Here is a 15,657-nt window from a genome sequence, read left to right as displayed (position 1 = left end):
CGGTGTCCAGAGGGAGAAAAGGCATCCAGGGAGGCCGCGAAAGTGCAAACCAGGCGTTACAAGGATGACGACCCCGTGATCATCTTTGGGGGCAAATCATCCTCTCATCTCTAACATGCTTACACATGTGTGCTCCGCTGCCATGATCACAGACACACACACACACGTCAGGGCGGGGCCTACAGGTCCTAGCCGATCAAACCAGACGTGTCTGAGACGATCCAGCCCCTCGGCTCCTGCTCCTGATCTGATCACTGCTGAGCATCTTCCTAGTTTGAAAGTCCTCACAGCCAGCACCGTGGGGCTGAACAACACCCGCTTGCTCCTGAGTTTAGAACCACATTAGAATTCGGGCCAACTGGGAGGAAGGGATGGGCTCTGTTCCAGGAAGTGCTGCACCAGTGACAGGTCTCCAGCCACCGCGGCCTCCCAGACCTCGCGCCACGGCCCTGCAGACAACCTGCCCGTGTGGCATCGCTAATAAACACAGGTTCCCGCTGCCACAACACGGGGCCTCGGAGACACAGACCAGCCATGCAGACACACGTCTCTTCTGCTCCCCAGAGCACAGAGGGAGGAGGAGGGGAGCACCCCAGCCCAGCAGTCTGTCCATGTCCCTAAATGCCACTGTGAGGTTTCCAAGTCAGCCAGACTCCCGGGGTGCGTGATGAAGGGCTCCAGGGGCAGTTTGATGGGGTGCGGCCACAGACGCGAAGGAGGCTCGCAAAGGGAGTGCCGCCCACTCTTCACTTTTACACAGAGAAATAACAGCTATTTTTATCTCTACACAGTATCAACTGAGACAACTCCTGTAAGTGAAGTGTCTCCGGGGTCCTCAGCAACCTCAGAGCAGAGAACACGCTGAGGCCAAGCTGGAGGCCTCCTGCCCTCATGAGCGCTCCTTCCCTGTGGGGACCAGGGTCCATGGGGCTGCGTCTTCCCAAGCACCCCCCCCCCCACCACCACGGTTTTCCACTGTCATGTAAAATATCCACATGAGACAGACCGGGCCGTCACTCACAGGGGCTGGAGGATGGACGGACACTTGCCAGAGACCAGCACATGGGCCTGTGCAAACCCAAGGAAAACCAGAGCAGCCATGGTAACGGGTGACAAGTGACACTTCAGGCTGGAATGGTAATTAGGGGTGTCCGGGGGGCTCGGTCAGTTAAGCGTCCGACCCTTAGTTTTGGCTCAGGTCACGATCTCACGGTGAGTTCGAGCCTCTCATCACGCTCTGCACTGGCAGGGTGAAGCCTTCTTGGGATTCTCTCTCTCTGCACGTCTCCTGCTCATGTTCTGCCTCTCAAAATAAAACTTAAAATGGTAATTAAGATAAAAGGGCAAAAGACACAATTTACAAAGAAAATATGATGAAACAGCCTTTATTTAGTTAGATATACAAAGAAAATCTGTTGCAAATTTAATGAAAGTTTGGTGGGTTTTTTTTTTTAATGTTTATTATTTTTGAGAGAGAGACAGAGAGACAGACAGCAAGCAGGGGAGGGGGCAGAGAGAGAGGGAGACACAGAATCAGAAGCAGGCTCCAGGCTCTGAGCTGTCAGCACAGACCACAACCCACAGACCACAAGATCATGACCTGAGCTGAAGTCGGCCGTACAACCGACTGAGCCACCCAGGCGCCCCAATGAAAGTTTGTTACGGAGATTTGTATGTATCTCTTCAAATTTGAAAATTCAAAATGAGAAAGATTTGGAAGGATTAACATAACCACCAAATCTTGTTTAAATACAAGCCGAGAAAAATTACATCCTTCAAATAGAGAATGTGGATTTTTCTCATGGGTCAAGAGAACCCTTACAAAAATCAATTACGAAAATGGCCACAAAGGAAAATGCAACACATTTCAAAGCCACAGAGCACTTAGGGGTCCAACTCTGTCAGAATGTAACAAAACTAAAACTGAATTCAGCTAAATAAAGCGCCAGGGTGCACTCCTGATTAACCATGGCTCCGAGAGAAAGCTCAAGGCTCCACACATACAGGTATTTCTGAATGATCACAAGAGCACAGGGAGGTGCAGAAAGAGCAACAAAAAGGGCCAATAAGTTTCCTGTTTAAACGAAGTCTATTACAGACTTTTACGTGGGACACTCTTCATGGGCACAGCTAGGCCACTGCTCCACCAGCACGTTCACAATCACTGGAAAGAGAGTGATGACCACAGACGCTGTCTGTGGGGCCTGACGTCACTGGCCTCTTACCGCACCCTGGGGCGGGGGGGCATGACTGGGACCGTCCACAGAGATCAGGAAAGTGACATCACAGGGAGCAGAGCCAGGACCTGTGCACAGGCATCTTTCCAACCCAGGCCGTTGCCCCCAACTGCCAGGTTCAAACAGCCCTCAGTGACTTAGAATTTCATGATCTGATTTTTAGAAGTCTTCTCACTTTCACAGCATTTAACAATATAGGAGCATGGCCGAAACTCTGTGAGAGCAGAGAGTTCTCACCAGATGTCACAGGCAGGAGCAGAACCGTCACCCTAACCCTGGATGCGACAGAGCAGTCTGTGCAGAATCCCAGGGAGGGCGTCTGGCAGACGCGGCCAAGGCCTGGGACCCCGTCCCTCTGCTCAAGGGCCAATGGGCATCACAGTTGACACAGGCTGCATTAAAACCAAGCCTCCCATTTGGGAACCGGCTTGAGCAGATGGTTTGTGAGTCAGGATTTCTACTGCTTGCATTATCCCTTTTCTCCACTTTCCTTGGACTAATATCCCATGGACTCTCATCTTACTCACAGATTTCTCGAACCGGCAGAAAGAAAGACTGCTATTTCATCTATGTTATACTGTTACACAATTTATAATCTTCCTCATTAAAGGGAGCCTTGGCGGCTCTGATTCTCACACAGGTCATCTCACTGACAGGATCAGCGTGTGGACAGTTGAAGATTAAAGCCGAGGCCGCAGCCCATAGACCCAGGAGAACGACATTGCGGATTTCTAGGTGACGTGCATTCACTGGGAGGACTGTCTAAAGAACCAAGGCCTACGTTCCCAGTGCACTCCCATGACCATCAGTTTATGCTACATCGCTTTAAAATGTCAGAGCTACAAGGTCGAATTTAATTTTACTGAGAACAAAATGTCAAGCTAGTTGACGAGCGCTTCCTTCAACTGAAAGCGGGTGTCTCACAGGTGAAAGCAGGTGTCTCACAGAATACCGATATAAAACAGGAGTTTCTCAAAGTTATATGCTTTCTGATACTGTTTTAGCAATATACAATTTTAAACAAAAGACACAAACAATAAAACTACTTGCCAACAGTAAGAGAAGGATAAACAGGAAGGGTGTTGGGGACACAGCAGTGAGCAAAGCAGACCAAGTCCCCAAGCTCCTGGGGCTCCAGATGGGGACCTGGGCGGTGATGACTGAGGCTCAGAGGCTCTGAAGCAATGACCAGACGGGCACACACAGGCTGCCCACGCAGGAGCCAGACGCTGACCGGAGGGCAGGGACCAGCCACACTGAACTGGCCGGAAATGTGGCTTCACCACCAGAGAGCACAAGTGTTTACTGCACAGTGTGAATGGAATCTGCTTTACAAGAGTCTCTGAAATGCTGGTTTGGCGGGTTTCCAAATGTGTGCTTAATTTTCTTAAGTAGAATTCTCAAAATCCCACTAAATCTAAGTCTTTATCTTAAAGAAGGTAAGCTCATAAAACTGACCAGAAATGCATCTACTTATACATGATTTACAAATGGGATAAATGGAAACTGAGCTGGATTATGGACCAGGTATTAAGAACCGTTCACTCATCAGGGGTCAAATGTAAGCTGCATCTTGACTTGTCCTTATTTCTTCATCAATAAGGAAACTTCTCAGGCCATATTATGAAATAATAGCTGTGGACAGTCACTTAATGAGAGAAAAATTACTAGTAAGTGAAAACATTTCAGTTTGCATTGATTTTCTGGGAGTGAAGAAATTTAATAGCTCAATAAATTATGGTAAGGCTCTTTAGTAACAGGCCAGGACAATTTTCACAAACTATTAAAACAAGAAGAAGGTGTTTGTGGATTAGAGCCAGGATGTCAGAGCAGTCTGCCATCACCGATAACCAACCGGCTTGACACTGGCATACGGCAGCACCCTCATGACGAGAGAGCAGACAGTGGTGACGAAGGACCATGGTTTCTCAAGTATGCAAACAGCTGGGCGGTGCGGGAGGCGTGAGTGCTGGTGCACACGGGCGTCAGCCCAGAGTAGGAAGTGCTGTCCTGCTCCCCAGCTGCGTGGACAGTAAAGTCAAGACCTGCCCTGGTGCAGGAGGAGGGGGCCGACCCGTCCCGCACTTGGAGCCCTACGATACGCAGCCCATACCCGCTCACAGGTCTCCCTGGGGGCCCCACCAGCACGCGGGTGCAGAAGGGATGCTCAGCTCAGCCTCTGTTCCACGTCAGCCACAGGCGTTGGACACACACAGCACCTAAAGTTAATTTTTCTTCTCCTTCATAAAGTTGAGTGAATGAAGCTCAGATAAACAACACTTACTCCTCAAAATCAGACTGAAATTTTGAAAAATTATTAAAGTAATCTAGATATGAAAACATTTCAATTTTTTAAAATTTTTTTTAATGTTTATTTATTATCGAGAGACAGAGCATGAGCATGGGAGGGGCACAGAGAGGAGGAGACATGGAATCTGAAGCAGGCTCCAGGCTCTGAGCTGTTAGCACAGAGCCCGACGCCGGGCTCGAACTCACAGACCACGAACGAGATCATGACCTGAGCCGAAGTCAGACGCTTAACCGACTGAACCACCCAGGCACCCCTACATTTCAAATATTTCTTCACAGATAATCCCAAGAATGGCTTACCCCCGTTACCTACAGGACTGGAGAGGACAACTGAGTCTGAATTTGTTTTTTAGAGGATACTGAATTTTCATTCCTGCCAAGGTGAGAATGAAGGCTATACCCCCACTCCAACTGCTTACTTTCACTTTGGCAACAGAAACAGTCCATAATTGAACACAAAACTAACTTTTATTCAGAAGACGTGTAATAATTATTCATTAGTCTCAATTTAAATTTGCTAATTTTAGGGAAACAAAGGGATCTCATAGAATATCAAGAAGTACAAACTCTGAATTTCTTTTACAAATTTTCAAGGAAACCATCACTGAATGCCACTGGAAACCTAAGGAAACAATGAAGCATTTCACATCTGGTTTATTTTAACAACACTGACGAGGACGGACTGCTCAGCATCAATTACGGGAGATCACCCGACTGACAACTCCAAGACAATCCTCTTAGCTGCTGATGTAGGAAGCATTGCTACATACATTTAAAGCAGCACAGAAACAACAAGCAGTGGCTCCTGCGGGCAAAGCTGACTGTATCAGTGCAGGTCATGAAGCCCCACGAACCCCTCTCTGGGGCACACACACCCCATGAACGCCTTGGGGCACATGCACTCCTTGAGCCCCTCTCTGGGGCGCACACACGCACCCCGCGAGCCCCTCCCTGGGGCGCACGCACCCGCTGGGCAACAAGGAAAGCACCTCCCGGCCAAGCGTGTGGAGGCCCTGCATCTCCACGGAGAAGGTGGCAGCTAGCAGAATGGAGCTGGTGGGGTTGGTGGGAGCAGGGGAGGCGGGGGGAAGGGGGGGGGGTCCTGGGGTGAAAACCCAGACCGCAACTGGGAGAGGGCAGGAGAGCTGGCGTGGGCAGAAAAGGTGCCGGAGGGCCAGTTCTGTGCCTTTGCTTTTACTGGAAGGTGGGCATAAGCGAGGGGTCTTTGGAGGGGGATGTGAAGGGCAGGGGGGCAGGTGAGAAGGCAAGGATTCTCGCTGGGCAATGATGGAGCCGGGAGGCCCTGCGGGCAGGAGGAGCCACTGAGGCTGGGAGCACTGCCCCTGGGGGCCTCCCCCACCACCTCCCCAGGTCACCAGGTCCCTATGATACTGCCCCCGGGGGCAACAAGGACACACCCAGTACTGCCAACTGCATGAAACCACGGCAGTTGGCAGTGGACAGTACGTTTTAATTTTATACATATGCATTTTTTTTATGTGTTAGGGAGAAAATTCAGTTTCACAGGTTTACTGTTTAGGATGAGGCTAAAGTAGGTATTTTCATTTTCAGAAAGATGAAGGACGTGTGAAGAAAGGTTCTTGAGCAGATAAGAGTGCAGCATACAGAGAAAAAAGTTCATGAGGGGTTTGAGCAACGGAAATGCAGGCATCTGACCGCAGTCCACGGACCCTCCCCCGTCACGGCACCTGGCCCAGTTCTGGAAATGTCTGAGCCTGACCACACAGAGCCCTTTTCTCCCCCACCAACCCCCGTCTCTGCCTGGCTGCCAATTTCCAGTACCCCAGCACAAGTGAACTCTCTGGTCGGGGGCGGCGGGGGGGGGGGGGGGGTGTTAAGAATGGCTAGGACGAAACAACACAGCAGGATCCGAACTTTGGGAGACCACCATGAGGGGACACCTGGGTGGCTCAGTCGGTTAAGCGTCCGACTTCAGCTCAGGTCATGATCTCGCAGTTCGTGGGTTCGAGCCCCGCATCTATCTGGCTCTGTGCTGACAGCTCAGAGCCTGGAGTCTGCTTCAGATTCTGTGTCTCCCTCTCTCTGCCCTTCTTCCACTCATACTCTCTCAAAAATAAATAAATATTAAAAAAAAAAAAAAAAAAAGGGAGAGAGAGAGAGAGAGACAAAGAGCACCATGGGGAAATACCTACAGGAAAACAGACCCTTGTGCAGACGTATGGTTTTCCTGGACCCTGGATTCTTGCCACCGTGACAGGGCTGGGTCACATGCCAGCACCTCACCTGGAGAAGAGGTGAGCAGCAGCCATGCCCCCATGGCCAGTGTGTACACCTGGGTGACAACTCAGAACACACTCTGGCCCTGGTGCTGGAAACTCCCGGCCTTGGGGCCCCATGTGCTGGTCACTCTCGATGCCCTGGCCATCTGTGACCACGGCCAAACCAAGCAGGTACCATTACCTCAGGTGTCAAGTTATTTAATCCCCAACATTCTTGCCCTTGCACTCACGCTTTTAATTTCCTAAGAGCTGTTACTAGGGAAATATTTCCAATGTGTCACAGCCCTATTTAAAAACCCAAAATTAACAGCATCACAAACCATCGCTTACACTTTGCCTACAACATTACAGGTGATACGTGCTCTTTTTGAGCCAAGACAGAAACTCCTTCTACGAGTAACAATCCACACTCAAGGCCTCTGTGGAGATCTACTCTGATGAACCCCTTTCTCCTACCAGCTTGCTGCCTGTTGTCACACTTACGACAAACACCAAGTACAAAACGCATGTGACATCATCAGGTCAGAGTCTCACGAAAGACCTGCTCTTCCCTCTGTCCCTCTGACTGCAATGACCCCAACAGACCAGACTGCCCGGTGCGTGTGGCCCGTGAACCCACAGTGCAGGGCGGCCCAGAAGAAAGCATGTGGGACACGGGGCACCCAAAACCCCCGTTATTTCTGTTTTCTCCTCAATGCCTCCCCGTGCTCTCTGCTGCCATCTGCACCACTGCCAGACGTGCTTAGACACCTGTACACCCGTCACCTCAAAAACCAGGCAATAAAGTGTCATCAAAATGGCTTTTGAAACAGAAGACTTACCTTGACCACGTAATTGAACCTCCGAATATCCTGAATTGCACTGGAGAAGTCTAAGCGATTAAAAGCCTCTCCCAAAGTACAATAGCCGTGCCTCTGGAAACAGACACAGAACAGCTGAAATCCATAATTAGTCAATTAGTCAAAATCAACTCAGTTAATGTGAATGAGTCAGTGCAAATTTTTTTTGAACTTCGGCAAAGGGCATTCGTTTTTACGATTTATTCCATATTCGGATGAACGTGGAGCGAAACAGGAATGCTCAGTGGAAGCCATTTATACTCAAGACGTGACACGCCGCCATTTTATACCACTGTTGACACAAATATTACATATCTTGTTGATTTCTCCTGTTGGAACACGTGGGGGGCTGAAGTCACAATGCAATGTGTATCATGAAGCACCTACATCTGCCGGGCTGTCGTGAAGACCGGAGGGTTACAGAGGCCCGGGTTGAGGGGCCCAATCCCCCCGCAGCTCCAGAAGGCGTTCGGCCACACAGGACAGAGGACAAGGCCCAGGGCTGAGGGCACTACGTGTAATTTCCAAGTGGGGGCAGGGGATACGGGGCACCGAAACCCAGGAGCTGATCATCAGACCCACACGGCCCAGAGTACAAGGAAACAGGTGAAATACGGAATCGTTTTCAGTACTGAAAGCAGTGCCATGTAGCTCAGCTGTCTGCCCTTCACGACGCACCTGACACTCTACAGTCTGTACAGACCCGAACCGTGGGTTTCAGGAGTCAGTTTCACTCGATCTTCCGTGTCTCAAGTACCGAGAGTATAGATTTTTTCAATTCACAGTTGTGGGGTTAGATGAGCTGCTGATAACCCTAGAAACACGAGGTGGCACCCTCTCCCTCTCATCCTAACGAGGCAGGAAGGGGCTGGCAGAGCAGGATCTGATGGAAGATGCCCCGCAAAGGAGGATTTGGTTTTGCGCCCGAACCCCAAGCCCAGTCCTACTGTGTGCAGAACCCCAAGCCCAGTCCTACTGTGTGCAGAACCCCAAGCCCACTCCTACTGTGTGCAGAACCCCAAGCCCAGTCCTACTGTGTGCAGAACCCCAAGCCCACTCCTACTGTGTGCAGAACCCCAAGCCCACTCCTATTGTGTGCAGAACCCCAAGCACACTCCTACTGTGTGCAGAACCCCAAGCATAGTCCTACTGTGTGCAGAACCCCCAAGCACAGTCCTACTGTGTGCAGAACCCCAAGCACAGTCCTATTATGTTCACACACAATACTTGTTATTAAGGAACACAATACTCGTTGTTAAGGAGTATCTGCTACAGGCACAATATTTTCCTGGGAGTTGTGCAGGAAGCAAAGAGTAATTATAGATTATAATCTGAAATCAATCACTGCTGATACTTCCACGTTAATTCCTTTGTCTTCTCAATCAACACAGCTCTAAATGCCTATATGGCCTCAGACGCCTTTCCAGGTAGCCACCATGTCACAACAGCCTCTTCTATTCTGAGGAATTAAATCTGATTCACAGACTGCAGAACACAGTTTGGACCACGTGAGCCCACCCACCCGTGTGGGGGCCCAGAACCACACGCGGAGCCACAAACAGGCTGTGGGGCAGCCACAGCTGGCGCTAAATGTACAGATGCACGCCGCCGTGCAGGGAGAGGGGCTGGCTGTGAGTCACGACCCCACACCCTCCTGAGATGGCCTGTGTCCCTGCCACACCTCTGCAGACTCATGACAAACACCCCTGTTGTTTACGGATCCCAAACGGATGTGTGTTCTGTAGTCAGTGCGGTAATACAGAGCAAACGAAAAATTAAACAGCCTTTCAGAAGCTCACGCTACTCAGATTCTGCCACAGGCTCTTCTGATGGTGTCTCACTCAGAGTGGGTGTGAGCTGAGCACTGTCTCAGACCACATGTGACAGTATGAACCAGCACCCGATAGGGCCAATGGATCTTCTGTTTCAGAAGCCAACCTGGAAGCCTATCGGGAGCCGGGCTAGTTTCAGAACATCCACTAATAACACCTCTGGAACATTTAACTTAAATATATACTAAACATCTGCTCCCTAAATTATTCTCCCACCAGCGGCAGGATAAGGCAAATGCGGATTCTGAGAACGCAAAAGGAAGGAGGCTTCCCTGGATACTAAACAGACAAAACGGAAGCACAGTTGAAGTCAACTGTTTATGGCTCAAGGAAAAGCTGCAGCCAACTAGAGCACAGGAGGGGCGTGGCTCACCCTGCTCCCGAAGCTCAGACTTGACCACAATGTCCTGCTCGTACTCGACGGGGCGGTGCGCACCAAGGCTCCCACCAGCCACGGCACACGACAACAAGGATACACATCCCACCAGTACCACAGGTTCTCATCAACAGTTTCTGGGGAGTCACGGGGAAAAACGTCAAACTGTCTGAAGGTCCACACTTGTTCCGAAACAGCCCTTCTGCTGATTCAGATCTGTACTGGCACTAACCACACACCGCATGTGCACAGGTACATACGTGTGTGCACGCACACGCGAATCACCGCTTCAAAGATCCTATGTTTTCACCTACTAGAATGTGAACTGTAGATTCATACTGGAAAAGAAATTGTTTATTTAATAGGACATCATGTATTCAACAGAAACAATACCAAATATACTCTTACTTAAAACAGAATACTTACTTCTCTCGTGCTTTCTTTATGGACATAGATCCATTTCTCACGATAAAAACCTAGAATAAAAATTAACTTTGTTTTTAAAACCTGGCAAATCATTCAAAGTGAAGATTTTTAAGGAACTTCCAACAATTGCACATGCTAACAAAATTATGTGACTCATCACATAGATAAGAGATGCTTTCACCTGGTTAAACGTAAACAGAACTACTTTGTTTCCTAACATCAGTGTAAGAGATGCTGAAACACCTTTACATGAAAAATTATTTAAGACAGCACCACGTCTTAGTAACTTAGAAGAAAATAGCATCTTAACAACGGCAGTAATACCAAAACTTAAGACTATAAAAATGTGATTGTTAATTCTTATGTCTCCTAATAAAAATTCTTCTTTTATTGCCTTTTTCATATACCTCAAATCCCAGAGCTTCAAGGACCATGATGATGCTGGTATCTATAAGACCCTATCTTGGTCAGTAGCCTGATTACCCCCAAACTGTTCTCATGCCTCCCTCTGTGCTGCAGAGCAGAGCGGCGTCTGTCAGCCTGTCACGTAGGTGAGGTACTGCCACCAGGCTCCCAGATCCATCCCCCCCGCCCCCAGCCTACACACTTCTGGGTGTTCCTGATCCACCTCTGCCTGGGGTCTCCTGGACACAAGCCCACACTCAAGACATCCTGCGGTCTGGCCTCCTTGTGTGGGAGCGAGCTGGTGCACTGAACCACGAACATGCTCAGGCATTCAGACGTATGAGCTGTTCTGTGGGCTTTGTTATCTTTTGTTGTTGCAAAGCTTACTAAAGAAATGGTTAAGCTATGAACAGTCTGATGACTAAGTGGGCAACACTGGATATAGTGGTCATTTGCATATCACCTCTTATTTCTTAAGACAGCACTGTCAAAACAATGTAGTATATCAGTAATAGTAAACATGTAAAAAGTCATAAAATTATTAATAAAAGTGATCTTACATTGAGTATTTGTATCGTTTCTAAAATGATCCTTTTTCCTCTTTTTGGATGTGTATTCCTGCTCTTCATTACTGAATATTTCTTCATCGTCACTATTTAAGATACTGAAATAAAGACACATTTTATTAGACACTTTTACAGGGATTATCTTCATTTGACTTTTCTTTTATTAAAAAAAAAGATAATATTGGCTTGCAATTCAGGAGACCAAAATAAAGATTGTGTTAAATTCTGAAAGCAACCAGTAACTTTCAAAAGCAGCATATCACAGGTTTGAAATTACAAGGCTAATGCCTCGTGTATTTTTTGATTTGAGAAATCTGAGACTTCTCCTGGTTCTTTTGAAAATGTGTTACCAGGAAGGACCAAATATGTTTCAGACTCCCTCTGGCTCAACCAAGGTGGTTTCAGACTTCAGAGCACTTTACTACAACACAGAGATCATAAACGCTCTGGAGAAATGGTAACGGGGGAACATGATGGCCAGCACTGACGTGATTTGCCATTTCCCTGCTCTGGTGTTGAGGACACACACTCAACATGTCTGTTGGCCTCCCACATGTTCCAAGACTTCCCCAGAACCACTACCGCACAGGAGCATTTTCTTAGCATCAACCAAATAACGCTGTTAGGGCACCTAACTGAAGCCAGGGGAATGAAAATGTTCCTTTCTCCACTTCAAATACATCTAATTAAGAGCTTCCCAATTTTTCTTTTCTTTTTGGCTAAAACACGGAAACAAAATTTAAAGAGGTAACCTAACAACCTGAACACACTTTCTTTCAAAAGATAATTTATAGTTATAAAAATAACATAAAATAGCTTAAAACGCCTCAAGAGTAAAGACGCACACAATTTTTATTTTCAACACACTGGCGTTGGGTTGATTTGGTCTGCAATCAGGGAAAGGCTGGCTGGCGGAGGTCCCGGCCCAATGCCCAAGCTGAGGACTAATACCACTGCTTCCCCAGCTCGCTCAACAAGAAGGCTGCATGAGGCTCCTTTCACTAACCAGCTGCATGTGCCAAGGGAATCCATTCATCACAGTCAAAACAGACTTAAACCTCACTGCGGATAGTTGTAAATCATCAAGATGAGCACAAGTGTGTTTACAAAAACATGTAAAAGCTTTCCATTCAGCGCGGGCGTTAAATAACACCAACTCGTCGAAGCTGGTTGGTCCTTGTGTCGCATCTTTGATCTTACACTGGCTGGTTGTCATTGATTCAGATCCTGAACACAGAAGCTTTCAAAGCTGTGCAGCTTGGCTTTTCTAACTACAATCTCGACCGCACCAAGGAAAAGCATACAGCTGCTCTTCTCCACAAAGTATGCCCCAGGAACGACAGAGGCAGCACAGGGGGAGCAGAGGAGGCAGGCCTGGGTGGCACCCCAGACTCTGCCCTGGAGGGTGGCCCCCAGATCCTCCTACACCTGTAGGGAGGAATGGTCCCCTTTCATTCGTGGGACACATGGGCAGGACTGGTTGCATGAGCCATGTCCTTCCAGCAGGTGGACCACAGGTGGTGTGGACTGGGGACCCTGGGCTCCCCACACTGGAGTACACAGAACACGGAGTCAACCTGCTTGGCTGTGTGGGCAGTGAAGGAGCCCAGCAGACCTCGGTCAGGCCCCCGGGATCTGCACCAGACACGGCACCACCCCGCCACGTCTCACACCTAGTAGGACAGCTACTATAAACCAACCCAGAAAGTAACAAGTGTTGACAAGGACACAGAGAAACCAGAGCCCGCTGTGCTGGTGGGAATGAAAAAGGGCAGCCTCTTTAGAAAACACATATTCGCAGCGATTCCTCGAGAAAGTAAGCACAGATTCACGGGACGGCCCAGCAGTCCCACTGCACAGCGTGTGCCTGAACGATGTGAGTCTCCAGGACATGTCTGCACGCCCACACTCACGGCGGCTGGAAGATGAAAGCACCTCACGCCTGTGCACAGGCAGATGGACAAGCCAAACGAAACATGGTCCACACACACAGTGCAGCATTATTCGGCTTAAAGCAGAAGGAAATCCTGGCACACCCTAGATGGTGGGTGAGCCCTGAGGACGTCATAGGAGGTGAAGGAGGCTGGTCATAAAAGGACAAACCCCGAGTGATTCCGAGTCTCTGAGGGACACAGGGCCATGGAACGCGCAGAGTCAGAAAGCAGAGTGCACCTGCTGGGCTGGGGAGGGGGTTGGGATTCACTTACTAGGAACCCAGCCTCTATCCTTGAGGGTGAGCAGGGAGGGAGTAGGGACAGCTGCAAAGCCACAGGAACACGAGGCCACCACACATCGACCCTCTCTTCACCTACTGCTCAGCCCCCTCACCCACCTCCGATTAAACGGTGTAAACCCCAGTGGGACATGATCTCAGGAGCAAGCAGGCCAGGACGATACCCAGTCCCACTGTGACTGGCGTCCTCACGGAGGAGCTCCGGCCAGCCACCTGGCACGTCCCCGTGTGCACACCGCTGCCGGCGGCCCCTGCTGCTCCCATCGCCTGGACAAGTCATTCGTCCAACCCAGCAGCCCATCTGGAACTGTATCTGCATCACCAGCTCCCTGCCCCTTCTGATTCGCCCAGTCTTCCCCCCACCAGCACCCTACAGACCTACAGCGATCGACCACGCGCACCGCCCCCTTCCCCCCCCACCCAGTGTGCCGCACATCTCCAGTGTGCACCCCTTTGCCTCCCGCCAAGGGTGCTGCAGATCTCCGGTGTTCACCCCATCTTCCCTGATCATGCTACAGATCTCCTGTGCGCACCCCGTCTTCCTCCCAGCACACGACAGATCTCTGGTGTGCACCCAGTATTCCCCCCAGAGCACCACAAATCTCCCGTGAGCACCCAGTCTTCCCCCCAGAGCACCACAAATCTCCCGTGAGCACCCGGTCTTCCCTCCAGTGCACCACAGATCTCCAGTGTGTGCCCTGTTTTCCCTTGAGTACAATACAGACTTACAGAATTCAAGGTGACGTGTACCTTTTCTCATTCCTAGGACTTTCCTTAGGAACTGTAGCACCTGCTCTAATCCCACTGCCTGAAATGAGAACCTTATATAAACCAGGTGTGTCCACTATTGCACTGGGTTGATTAGAGGCCCTCCAGAACATGTCCAAGTGCTGACCCCGGCCTCTGCGGTTGTGACCCTAACTGTCCTCATGAAGGTTCTGTGCCCCTTGCTCCAGCTCTTCTTCCTCTAGTGAGAACATTCGTTTGCTTGATGTTGTTCAAGAGACCCCTTAACCTAACCTCATTTTTGAAAACCACCTGGGTGTTTTCCATTCCCGTCTTCCATGTCGCGGTGTTCTTCTGCAACCGCTCCCCTGGTGTGGAGTCCCTCCGTTCCTGTACTCTTCAGCTCTGACTGGTTCTTGTTTTATATTTTTTGCCTCTGCTGAAGGTCTCACCGAGTTCATCCACCCTTCTCTCCAGCTGAGTGAGCACATTTACGGCTGTTACCTTCAACTCTTCATCAGACACACTGCTTACCACTGTTTCATTTAGTCCTTTCACCAAGGTTTTGTCTTGTTCCTTCTTTTGGAACATATTCCTCACTCTCCCCCTTTTGCTTGACTTTGTGTTTTCCTGAATTAGGCTCACTGTCCTAAACTTGAGGGAAAGGTTCTGTGTATGATCACCCCCTGGGTAGACTAGGTGTCTGGTGATGCTGGCTGACTGGACGGAGCTCTGGCCGGTGTGAGCTAGGGTCACGGGGCCCTCTAAGCAGGGGCTCCCTGGCAGCATGGCCAGAAATGGCAGTGGGCTGTGACAGCCCTGAGGCTCCCCGTGCAGCAGGGACTCTGGCAGGATGGCTGAAGTGGGCGTCAACCAGGGTGCCCCAGGCTGTGTACAGCCGGCAGGGTACCCCGGCAGAGCGGCCAGGGTCGGGGGAGTGCAGATGGAGGGCCCTGGGGACTGCAAGAGCAGAAGTGGGCACTGGCTGGGGTGGTCCCTGGGCTCTCCACACAGAGGGCATCGTGACAAGACAGGTGAAGGTGCTGTGGGTGCAGGCTGGTGCTTGGTGCAGGGGGTGCCCCAGTAGGGGGTCTGGAGCCAAAGCGAGCATCAGCTGGGGGGCCCTGGAGCAGCCCAGCCAGCATCAGAAGCCAAAGTGATGCGGGTCTGGAGCCTCCTGGGGCACACTATGCAGGAGGAGGGCTGCTGGTGTGGGCTAGTGGCCAGTGAGGACTTCTGGACCCAACCCCCACCCACACTCTCCAGGTCGGGGGAACATAAACCATAGGACTCACAGCTCCTCAGACCCAGAGAGTTCCAGCAGCTCGCCACCGTTGGGTGAAATTTTAAGGATGGCTCTTTTATAAACTAGCTCATCTTTTAAACTGCACCTTTTTTCTGAGCTCAAAACAGACAAATGTGCTACAGGTCCCTCAGCACTGTCCC

General features: G+C 50.0%; 1 protein-coding gene across 11 annotated transcripts in view; it reads right to left on the bottom strand.

Moving 5' to 3' along the window:
• FBXO25 (F-box protein 25) overlaps nt 1-15,657 on the bottom strand; it is a 53,013-nt gene that overhangs the window by 13,072 nt on the left and 24,284 nt on the right. For 6 of the 11 annotated variants that reach the window (XM_019427984.2, XM_019427991.2, XM_019427988.2 and 3 more), the window contains exons 3-5: nt 11,247-11,350; nt 10,282-10,331; nt 7,630-7,743 (exon numbers count right to left, since the gene is read on the bottom strand). In XM_019427984.2, the coding sequence (XP_019283529.1) occupies nt 7,630-7,743; nt 10,282-10,331; nt 11,247-11,350 (268 nt within the window). Of the gene's footprint in view, nt 1-7,629; nt 7,744-10,281; nt 10,332-11,246; nt 11,351-15,657 lie in introns of those variants that run through there. The other 5 variants (XM_019427987.2, XM_019427989.2, XM_019427990.2 and 2 more) reach the window with 3 other exon arrangements.

Source organism: Panthera pardus, unplaced genomic scaffold (assembly GCF_024362965.1).
Source record: "Panthera pardus isolate Hobbes unplaced genomic scaffold, ASM2436296v1 HiC_scaffold_13, whole genome shotgun sequence".
Classification (NCBI taxonomy): Eukaryota; Metazoa; Chordata; class Mammalia; order Carnivora; family Felidae; genus Panthera; species Panthera pardus.
This window is presented reverse-complemented; position numbering and strand designations above follow the sequence as displayed.